This window comes from Corythoichthys intestinalis, chromosome 22 (genome assembly GCF_030265065.1).
Source record: "Corythoichthys intestinalis isolate RoL2023-P3 chromosome 22, ASM3026506v1, whole genome shotgun sequence".
Classification (NCBI taxonomy): domain Eukaryota; kingdom Metazoa; phylum Chordata; class Actinopteri; order Syngnathiformes; family Syngnathidae; genus Corythoichthys; species Corythoichthys intestinalis.
In genome coordinates, this window is record NC_080416.1 from 2,226,923 (window position 1) to 2,239,219 (window position 12,297).

General features: G+C 40.6%; 1 protein-coding gene across 1 annotated transcript in view; it reads left to right on the forward strand.

The window, feature by feature from the left end:
• The window catches only part of LOC130910602 (oxysterol-binding protein-related protein 10), an 84,280-nt gene that overhangs the window by 55,919 nt on the left and 16,064 nt on the right, over positions 1-12,297 (forward strand). The window contains exon 7 of the mRNA XM_057828048.1: positions 4,264-4,394. Within this exon, the coding sequence (XP_057684031.1) occupies positions 4,264-4,394 (131 nt within the window). The remainder of the gene's footprint in view (positions 1-4,263; positions 4,395-12,297) is intronic.

A 12,297-nucleotide genomic window follows, 5' to 3' on the forward strand; every position in this document is an offset into this window, starting at 1 on the left:
CAAAAAACTAAGAAACACCGGAGTCAACTTCCCTGGAGGTACCCGCACGAGGAAAATTAATAGGATTGATAAGGAAAGGTTGAGGGTCAACGTTATGGCTGTAACTATTTTTTTTATAATGAATTAATCGGACGATTAATTAAACAATTAATCGATTAATCTGATTAATGTCACTTTTTCAATTACCTTCACTATTTGAAGTTGTTTTAGACATGTTGTAAGGCAGGGGTCCCCAATCTTCTTTGCACCACAGACCGGTGTGATTTGGGTCTTTTTTTTCACGGACCGGTGTTCTGTCAAATTTTGCACCCTTATAAAATTTTGCTCCCAAAGCTTTCGTGGCGGTGAAAAAAAGCCCTCTTTTATATTCAGTTGGACTCTCAATGTTATCCAACGATGCTAAAAAACTACAGTGGAGCAAATAAATATTTAGTCAACCACCAATTGTGCAAGTTCTCCTACTTGAAAAGATTAGAGAGGCCTGTAATTGTCAACATGGGTAAACCTCAACCATGAGAGACAGAATGTGAAAAAAAACAACAGAAAATCACATTGTTTGATTTTTAAAGAATTTATTTCCAAATTAGTGTGGAAAATTAGTATTTGGTCAACTACAAACAAGCAAGATTTCTGGCTGTCAAAGAGGTCTAACTTCTAACGAGGTCTAACAAGGCTCCACTAGTGACCTGTATTAATAGCACCTGTTTTAACTCATTATCGGTATAAAAGACACATGTCCACAAACTCAATCAGTCACACTCCAAAAGACCAAAAAGCTGTCGAAGGACACAAATTGTAGACCTGCACCAGGCTGGGAAGACTGAATCTGCAATAGGTAAAACGCTTGGTGTAAAGAAATCAACTGTGGGAGCAATTATTAGAAAATGGAAGACATACAAGACCACTGATAATCTCCCTCGATCTGGGGCTCCATGCAAGATCTCACCCCGTGGCGTCAAAATGATAACAAGAACGGTGAGCAAAAATCCCAGAACCACACGGGAGCCTAGTGAATGACCTACAGAGAGCTGGGACCACAGTAACAAAGGCTACTATCAGTAACATAATGGGACTCGAATCCTGCACTGCCAGACGTGTCCCCCTGCTGAAGCCAGTACACGTCCAGGCCTGTCTGCGGTTCGCTAGAGAGCATTTGGATGATCCAGAAGAGGACTGGGAGAATGTGTTATGGTCAGATGAAACCAAAATAGAACTTTTTGGTAGAAACACAGGTTCTCGTGTTTGGAGGAGAAAGAATACTGAATTGCATCCGAAGAACACCATGCCCACTGTGAAGCATGGGGGTGGAAACATCACGCTTTGGGGCTGTTTTTCTGCAAAGGGACCAGGACGACTGATCTGTGTAAAGGAAAGAATGAATGGGGCCACATATCGAGAGATTTTGAGTGAAAATCTCCTTCCGTCAGCAAGGGCATTGAAGATGACACGTGACTGGGTCTTTCAGCATGACAATGATCCCAAACACACAGCCAGGGCAACAGAGGAGTGGCTTCGTAAGAAGCATTTCAAGGTCCTGGAGTGGCCTAGGCAGTCTCCAGATCTCAACCCCATAGAAAATCTGTGGCGGGAGTTGAAAGTCCGTGTTGCCCAGCGACAGCCCCAAAACATCACTGCTCTAGAGGAGATCTGAATGGAGGAATGGGCCAAAATACCAGCAACAGTGTGTGAAAAGCTTGTGAAGAGTTACAGAAAACATTTGGCCTCCGTTATTGCCAACAAAGGGTACATAACAAAGTATTGAGATTAACTTTTGGTATTGACCAAATACTTATTTTCCACCATGATTTGCAAATAAATTCTTTAAAAATCAAACAATGTGATTTTCTGTTTTTTTCCCCCACAGTCTGTCTCTCATGGTTGAGGTTTACCCATGTTGACAATTAAAGGCTTCTTGAATATTTTCATGTGGGAGAACTTGGACAATTAGTGGTTTACTAAATACTTATTTGCCCCACTGTATATCTGTCACCGTAATCTTTTCTGACATAAGAATTTATCATGAATCGCACCACACAATGTCTTCACTCTATCCAATAAGTGAGATGCTTTTAGGCTAGTCCAGTACATTTTTGTAGAAATGCGGCTTCAAATCCAGAAACAATGAGAACCCTTATTGGACTGAGTGATTCTCCCTAATAGAATTTAAAGCGCCACCTCTTGGAACATTTCGCTTTAAACCAAATTTGAGCGCTTGTGATGTGAAAGGCAGACTGTACAACTCCATTAGGATGACTTGGAAATGACATCTACTTTTATGGACTATAAATATAATCCCTAGCAGGAGCGTAAAGCGTTTGTGCAAATGCTCTCCACCTTTACCAAGTTTGACTTTCTATGAATTTTGGCTTGTTTGGGAGCCGAGAACTAATTATCTGAACAGAGTAAGAGATGTGCTCAGAAACAGTGGCATGAAAAAGTATCTGAACCTTTTGGAATTTCTCACGTTTCTGCACAAAATCCCCATCAAATGCGATTTGATCTTTGTCAAAATCACACAGATGAAAATACAGTGTCGGCTTTAACTAAAGCAATGCAAACATTTATAGGTTTTCATATTTCAACAATGAAAGAAGGGGCAAAAATAAGTAAATGAACCCTATGCCTAAGGAGACTTAAAAAGCAATTGAAACCAGTTTTTACCAAACATCTTAAATGAGGTGTGTGCTCAATCACTGATGAGTGGTTTAAAGCTGCCCTGCCCACTATAAAACACACACCTGGTAAGAATTGTCTTGATGAGAAGCATTGTCTGATATGCATCATGGCTTGGTCAAAAAAGATGTTTGAAGACCTGCGGTCAACGATTGTTGATTTGTATAAAGATAGGAAAGGTCACAAAACCATCTCTAAAAGTCTGGATGTTCATCATTTGACAGTCAGAGAAGTTGTCTACAAACGGAGAGAGTTTGGCACTGTTGCTGCTCTCCCAAGGAGTGGCCAAGAGTTCAGCGCAGAATACTCATAGAGGTAAAAAAAAAGAACCCTAGCGTGTCTGGTAAAGACTTACAGAAAACACTGGCACAGTCCAATATCTCTGTGCACACATCAACTACAAGTATATGTCAAACTATGGCCAAGAATGGTGCTCATGGGAGGACTCCACAGAGGAACCCACTGCTGTCTAAAAATAAATCATTGTTGCTCGTTTAGTGTTCGCAGAAAGGCACTTGGACACTCCACTGAAGTTTTGGCAAAATATTTTGTGGACGATGAAACCAAAGTTAAATTGTTTGGGAGTAACACACAACTTCATGTGTGGAGGAAAAATGGAACAGCTCACCAACATCAACACCTCATCCCCACCGTGAAGCAAGGTGGAGGAGCATCATCATTTGGGGATGTTTTGCTACCTCAGAGCCTGGACAACCTGCAATCATTAATGGAAGAATAATTTCAAAAGTTTTATCAGGATGTTTTTCAGGAAAACCTGAGGCCGTCTGTCAGACAGTTGAAGCGAAAAAGAGGATGGATGCTGCAACAAGACAATGATCCAAAACACAGAAGTAAATCAACTACAAAATGGTTTCAGAAGAACAAAATACACGCTCTGGAGTTGCCAAGTCAAAGTCCAGACTTGAACCCCATTGAGATGTGGTGGCGTGACCTAAAGACAGCGATTCATGCCAAACATCCAAGGAATCTGACAGTTTTGTAGAGAAAAATGGGCCAAGATTAGTCCTGAGCGATGTACCAGACTGATCTGCAGCTACAGGAAGCGTCTGGTTGAAGTTTAAGTTAAGCACAAAATATTTAAATGTGATGGTTCACTTACTTATTTCCCCCCCGTCTGTCATTTTTGCATGTTATCCCCATTAAAATATGAAAACCTATAAATGTTTGGGTGGTTTTAGTTAAAGCAGACACTGTTTTTTTCATCTATGTGATTTTGACAAAGATCAGATCACATTTGATGGTGATTTTATGCAGAAATGTGAGAAATTCCAAAAGGTTCAGATACCTTTTCGTACTACTGCATATGGACACACGCTGACAAAGCACACAGAATACAGACACACTGCAAGGCAATTTCCTGCTGTCTCGGTCCCTGTCAATGCCGCCGCTGCTGTCTTTCAGTTTTATTCGTGAAATGTAATATGGAATGTCAGAAGTAAATCCAAAGTCATTTGAGCTGTCTGCATCCTCCTTGTCAGCGTCATTCCAGCCAGGCCAACCGAGCGTCCGTACACACAAATCAATTATCAGCTTTCGCTTTTTGGCCCTGACACCTTGTCATTTCCTCAGATGGCGCTCCTGTGTGGACGGTACCAAAGTCACCCTCAGGGCAGCATCTGAAAAACGGCGGCCTGACTCCTCTGCGCTCGGCCGAGCCGTCGCCGGCCCTCAGGGAACGGAGCCTGTCACACGGTGTCGAGGTAAGTCAGGTCATTTGTCTTAAATTTAGACGGGTGATTGACATCATTAGGCATTAGACTTGCCGATATGTGCCGCTTTGCCTTCTTATTCTGAAACACTACTTTTCTACCGGCTTATCCAAATCAACAACAACAACAAACAAAAATCCAATAAATTCTTCTTTAGCATCGCACGAGCTTAATCAGATTGTTCGAGACAGAGGTATTTTAATATATGATATGGATGATATGACATAAAACTTTACAAATAGCATCACACAAAACTGAAGATTATGCTTAATTGTAGGTATATTTTCATCTCGTCCTGTTTTTTATGGAGTCACAGGAGTGCCAAAATTAAAAATAAATAAATAAATAAATGAATGAATAAATAAATATAAAGAGAAATATATAAATAAATAAATAGTTAAATAAATGAACGAATAAATAAATATAAAGAGAAATAAATATATAAATAAATAAAAAATATAACGGTATACTTTGTCACTAACATTTACTTTTGGTCATTAACAACCACAAACGGAAAAAAACAATGACAATATTTTTCATTGACTTTTACTTTCTGTCATTGAACACCACAAACGGAAAAAACAATGACAATTGAATTTTTTGCCTTTTCTGTTTTGCTTTCACATTGTCACTGTCATTTGTCGATCGCCTTTCCTCTTTGGGAATGTCAATGGCAAATGCGCAGAGAAACAGTCTGTCAATCAAATGACGTTGGGAGGGGCTTTCCAACCAGGAATAGTAGTCGATAACGGATTATTCCTGGTTTAACTTTCCGCACTAGCACCGTACGGCTACCCAAGCGCGACCGCGGCTGTTTTGTGTGACTGCACTACGCCACTTCCTCCAATGTCGTCATGATTATAAACGCGAAGATTCGGCCGTAGAAAATAATTATTCTTTGAATGCTCTGGCATGTGTGTCGAATAATATATTTTGTAATATATTTTTCTAGAAAAATGTATTTCTATCATTGAATCTATCACGTAAAAAGTCTATCCATATCCATACCTCACCAGTCTATCCTATCCATAAAAACCGCACGTGTAACTCGATAACCAACGTCACTTTCCTTCAGGTAAACTAGGAATAATCAGTTATCGACTACTATTCCTGGTTGGAAAGCCCCGCCCAACGTCATTTGATTGACAGACCATTTCTCTGCGCATTTGCCATTTACATTCCCGAAGAGGAAAGGCGATCGTCAAATGACAATGACAATGTAAAAGCCAAACAGAAAAGGCAAAAAATACAATTGTCATTGTTTTTTCCGTTTGTGGTTGTTAATGACCAAAAGTAAATGTCAATGACAAAGTATACCGTTATATTTTTATTTATTTATATATTTATTTCTCTTTATATTTATTTATTCATTCATTTATTTACCTATTCATTTATTTATTTATATATTTATTTCTCTTTATTTTTATTTATTCATCCATCCATCTATTTATTTATTCATTTATTTATTTATTTTTAATTTTTGCTCTCCTGTGACTCCATAGTTTTTCAAGCAAAATCATTTTTTTCCCCAAAGTTCTTTCAGATTTGCACCACCAGAGGTCAGCAGAATGCCTTTTATAAATGTGCCCGAGCACTCCATCAATTAGCTACATGATTTACCTTATTTAGGATAATAACTTTGACTTATTTGCCTTTCAATCACAAAGTGCATGTTGCTGCACTCATAGTCTCACTATCACTAAGTGGGAACAGGACCCTCTCTGCCTGTTCAGAAATCAAGCAAGTAAACCTCGGCACACTCTCAGTGGCTAATGGTAGGAATTTTGCAAACGATAGTATTGCAAAAATAGATAGCAATTGATTTCCAGTGGCTGTTTGTACACAATATGTTAATATAACTTGGGAATACTTACTATTTTCTTGTCAAATTTGGCACACTTATGATGAAGGGCTCTATAATTTAAAAATACTCTTTTTTTTTTTGAGTTCGTAATGAACAACAACCGCTGGACTCCCTCTTTCAACTGGCTAAATCTGCAGGCAACATAAAGTCCTCAATTAATGTAATATATTAGCACTTAGACAAAAAAAATTAGAAATAGGCCTCCGATGATTGACGCGTATACATACAGTGCTGGCCAAAATTATTGGCACCCCTTCAATTCTGTCAGATAATGCTCAATTTCTCACAGAAAATGATTTCATTTAAAAATGTTTTGGTAGTAATATCTTCATTTATTTTGCTTGCAATGAAAAAACACAAAAGAGAATGGAAAAATAAAATCATTGTCATTTTACACAAAACTACGGCACCCTTTGAAAATCATGTGATGCTTCTCTAATTTTTGTAATTAACAGCACCTGTTCCTTACCTGTGGCACATAACAGGCTGCGGCAATAACTAAATCACACTTGCAGCCAGTTAAAATTGATTAAAGTTGACTCAACCTCTGTCCTGTGTCCTTGCGTGTACAACATTGAGCATGGAGAAAAGAAAGAAGACCAAAGAACTGCCTGAGGACTTGAGAAGCAAAATTGTGAGGAAGTTTGGGCAATCTCAAGCCTACAAGTCCATCTCCAAAGACCAGAATGTTCCTGTGTCTACCGTGCGCAGTGTCATCAATAAGTGTAAAGCCCATTGCACTGTGGCTAACCTCCCTAAATGTGGACGAAAAAGAAAAATTGACGAGAGATTGCCCGGATGGTGGATAAAGAACCTCGACTAACATCCAAACAAGTTCAAGCTGTCTCAGGGTCCCATGGTCTCAGGGTACAACAGTGTCAACCCATGCTATCCGTCTGCGTCTGAAAGAAAAGGGGACTTTATGGTAGGATACCCAGGAAGACCCCACTTCCAAACAAACATACAGCATTCATATGTGTTTACATTTAATTCAACCTGAAAAGAAAAGGGCAGACGGGAGAAGCCGAAGCTTATTGAATTCCGCCCCCAGTCTACCATAGGACGCAGCATTTCAGATTGAATAGTGATTACAAGTTTTTGTTTTTTCCCTCCCCTTGATTGTTCATTTTCCCCAATAGTCCTTGTCGATCACGGCGATGTGCTCGTTATGTTGATTAAATCCAGTAGATTAGTTCATAATTCAGAGATTAGTTCATTCAATTGATTCGATCCAGAAGATAGGGAATAGCTGAGGACTGATGGCAGGCCGTGTCCGCCACTCCCTTTCGTCGATTTAATCCTCGTCGCGGTTTCATTCCTTGCTGCATTCTGACGAACATTCATCTCCAGATTTCGCAGCTCCGTAGTAATTTTCATCACCGTTCTGGTTGCGGCAGTGTTGGATGCCGCTAGGTCATTCTTCACCTGTAATATGTCATCACAGGCCTTGTTAAGGCTGGCGTGCACTCCGGCGATAGCGCTGGCTGCAGTAGTGGCAAATTCCACTGATCTCTCTTGGCTTTCCAACACTTTCATGATGATCTGAGAAATCAAGTGGGCTCCAAGCCCCTGCAGAAGAATTGCAGCCAGCAGCGCAACAAAAAGATACACATCCTCGATGTCTTCAACATTGAGTGTGGTCAGACACAGCAGCCACCATTTTCCCCAGACTTGAAAGTGCAGGCGCGTTGTCCGGGTTCAGATCGCATTGTAGAGGAGATCTTGTCCAGGGCACTCAGTGACCAATTGACATCTGACCCAGAGACATAAAAAAAACAGGCTGGAGTTTGTCAAATCTAACCTGAGAAAGCCAAAAATGCTTTGGAAGTTGATGTTCTGATTAGGGCTGTCAAACGATTAAAATTTTTAATCGAGTTAATTACAGCTTAAAAATTAATTTATCGTAATTAATCGCAATTCAAACCGTCTATAAAATATGCCATATTATTCTGTAATTTATATATATATTCTGTAAAATAAATTGTTGGAATGGAAAGATAAGACACAAGATGGATATATACATTCAACATACGGTACATAAGGACTGTAGTGGGCATTTCACTCTACTGTCATTTAAATCTGTCTATGCTGTCCTCACTCCGAAGCGTCTACTTTTTCCAAAGCTGGACAGCTAGTGAACGACGCCTTAATAATTCTTCTTCCTTTTTCATCTGATTTATTAATAAAATGGCCTCAAACCATTGTCCTCTTTAGATCGTCGTAAAACTACAAAATAAAAGTACACAAGCACTGCATTAGCAACAACGTTAGCTTAGCACGCTATACAGGTTCACTAAACATAAACAAAAAGCGTCTCATACAAAAAATATAACATTTCGCTTACTAACGTAATATGTACATTCTTTACAACAACCATACTTACGGACAAATCTTGTCCAAGGATCATATAAGCACAACATTATCAGCCCGAGACGTCGTGCAGCCATAATGAACTGGCAAGAAAACAATAAACCATGTCGCAAAGCGACCACAAGAGTTCGCTGTTGGACAGCACAAAAAGCCTTGCTGTAAAAGTTACCAAAAGGCAGAATACTTTCTGAGCGGGACATGTGCGTTAATTGCGTCAAATATTTTAACGTGATTAATTAAAAAAATTAATTACCGCGCGTTAACGCGATAATTTTGACAGCCCTAGTTCGGATTTGTTCTCAGATGAGACAAAAGTAGAGCTTTTTGGTAAAAGGCATTAACAAAGTTTACAGGAAAAAAAAGAGGCCTTGAAAGAAAATAACACGGTCCCCACGGTCAAACATAGCGGAGGTTCCCCGATGTTTTGGGGTTGCTTTGCTGCCTCTGGCACTGGACTGCTTGACCGTGTGCATAGCATTTTGAAGTCTGAAGACTACCAACAAATTTTGCAGCATAATGTAAGGCCCAGTGTGAGAAAGCTGGGTCTCCCTCAGGGATCATGGGTTTTCCAGCAAGACAATGACCCAAAACAAACTTCAAAAAGCACTAGAAAATGGTTTGAGAGGAAGCACTGGAGATTTCTAAAGTGCGTCCAGACCTGAATCCCATGGAACACCTGTGGAGAAATCTGAAAATGACATCCTTCAAATCTCCGAGACCCGTAGCAGTTGGCTAAAGAAGAATGGTCTAAAATTCCAGAAGAGCATTGTAAAAAAACTCATTGATGGATATCGGAAGCGGTTGTTTGCAGTTATTTTGTCTAAAGGTTGTGCTAACAAGTATCAGGCTGAGGGTGCCAATACTTTTGTCCGGCCCATTTTTGAAGTTTCGTGTGAAATGATAATGATTTAATTTGTTGTTTTTTTTTTCATTCTCTTTTGTGTTTTTTCATTGCAAGCAAAATAAATGAAGATATTACTATCAAAGCATTTGTAATTGCAATCCTTTTCTAGGAGATATTGAGCATTATTTGACAGAATTGCAGGGGTGCCAATACTTTTGGCCAGCCTACTATGGAAGAAATGCTAAAGAAAAATGAACATGGAAAGTAATGGGAACAGTAGCAGAAGGCTCGGATGAAGGAAACCGTTGGGTTAGGGCGGGTGATTATGATGTAAGAGGGCAATAGGAATGAGCAGAGGAAGGAAAGAAGGGTGGATGGAGGAAACTATGACCAACATTGCGTGTTACAGTGCATTGGAGAAAAACAAGACCAATGTATCCGAGAATAAGCCAGCCTGTGATGAATCGTGTAACAGTATGGTTAAAAACATGACAGCTTGATGCTGGAATGGTGAGAATTTACCTATAGCTGGAATAATAAAGGTGTATCCTATTCTTAGCACGCTGCTCCAAATCACACCCAGTGAAGAGGAAGAGGAGTCAAGCATGTGAAGGGGGGTGGAGGAGGAGGAAAAGTGATGTCAGGAGGAGGAGAAAAAGAAAAAAGTATGCGGGGGAATACAGCAAAAGGATGGGAAAAATAGAAGGGAGACGTCACTGGGACTCACCCCCGAGCTTTGTGTCACTACTTTCTTGTTTTTCAGCGGCTCCTCGCTATAGCGACTCAAGAGTGAAGAGATGAAGATGTGTTGTTGTAATTATGGGAGCTTACCGCAGCGTTAAACGCAACTCTGCTTCTGTTAGAGGAGTTCGCTGGTGTTTATTAGGCGACTTTATTTTTTGGAGATGAAGTCCAGTTGTATGCAGGTCAAGCATTCGGCAGCAGGACAAGACAATGTAAGTGTTGAAAAGATTGTATTTGAATGAGCCATGGGACTATTTGAGGTGTATTTACTATTTGAGGTGAAAATTACTGTATAAGCTCTTGTGTACTATGGACAGACTAATGTTGCATTCACATGCTTGAAGAAAGATGATCCTTACCACTTACTAATTGGTCATTACGAGTTGTTTCTGTTCATGTACTTTTTTTTGCTACGCCCAGACGAGACTGCCTTCATTTTGGTTTGTTCACTTTGTTGTGTGGGCAAAACTGTTTTAGACCTATTCATTCATCTACTACAATAAGAGAATGCATCAAAACGCAAACAATGCAACAGTTTTTATGCTGGCGTCAAAAAAACATGCAAATTGACAGTACATCTTCTTCCTAGTTTTGTACCATTCATAACTTTTTGTTTGCCCATCGTCATGTTGAGAAGTTAAAAGGTCATCCCAACTCGGAAAATTTATCGTGATAAATTCTCCAGTAGCAAATACAACTTCAGGAGGGAGTTTTCAACTCGACAAGTGGTATTAACCTCAATGACAACACCACGTGAAGACAGCATCAAAGTTTTTAACAGAGCATTTTTCATAAATTGAACAAATTCAGGTGAAAGAATCTGACCTTTTAGCCAGATTGCTGGAATCACGCCAGCCAAACCGCCGGACCCGCGCTGGCGCAGCTCCAACGACCCGGGCTGGCGAAATACGGATGACCCCGCCAAAAGGCCAATTCCGCGTGTTCACCTTAGTCTTAACCCCTTGTACTGACTCCATTTTGAAAGCAGGGAAAAAGGCTTCGAAACAAAAGTTGACAATTTATTCAGGTCGACAGCGATCAAACGGCAAGGCAAAACAGCAACAGACCTAGGCAGAGCAGCTCCAACGACCCGGGCCGGCGAAACCCGACAACCCAGTCAAAAGGCCAAACTCTGCGCGTTCACCTTAGTCTTAACCCCTTGTACTGACTTCATTTTGAAAGCTGGAAAAAGGCTTTGAAACAAGTTGACAATTTATTCATGTCGACAGCGATCAAACCGCAAGGCAAAACATCAACAGACTCAGGCAGTGCAGCTCCAACGACCCGGGCTGGCGAAACTCCGACAACCCAGTCAAAAGGCCAAACTCCGCGCGTTAACCTTAGTGTTAACCCCTTGTACTGACTTCATTTTGAAAGCTGGAAAAAGGCTTCGAAACACAAGTTGACAATTGATTCAGGTCGACAGCGATCAAATAGCGAGGCAAAACAGCAACAGACCCAGGCGGTGCAGCTCCAACGACTCAGGCTGACGAAACCCCGACAACCTGGCCAAAAGGCCAAACTCTGCACGTTAACCTTAGTCTTAACCCCTTGTACTGACTCCATCTTAAAAGCTGGAAAAAGGTTTCGAAACACAGGTTTACAATTTATTCAGGTTGACAGCAATCAAACGGCAAGGCAAAACAGCTACAGACCCAGGCGAGGAGGCAGACTATTTCCAGGGTCGCCATAGCACAAGTCAACAAAAGATTCCCGAGAAAGGCGCCTGACTATAAGCTTATAGCTTAAGCTATAAATTAAATTTTAAAAAATGACAACGATTAGTTAAACATTATCTTGATGAAGGCTCTCACGGGGTGGGCCGTGGGCAGGAAGAGGGGTCTGTTTTGGTGGTCTTCTGTTGCAGATTTGGGCGGCCAAGTTCGTGTGTCACTGTTGCTAGGTCATGGTTAATGAGGCAACTGAGGTGGGAGGTCCGGTGCACCTCACCGTCTGAGCTATCAAACTTGGAGTTATTTTTGTTTTCGGGTGTTGTGGTAGTACAGGATGTTCCGCCATTTGTTCTGGACTGTCCTGAAGAGTTGATTGCGGGTTTTTGGTGTTGCAGACGT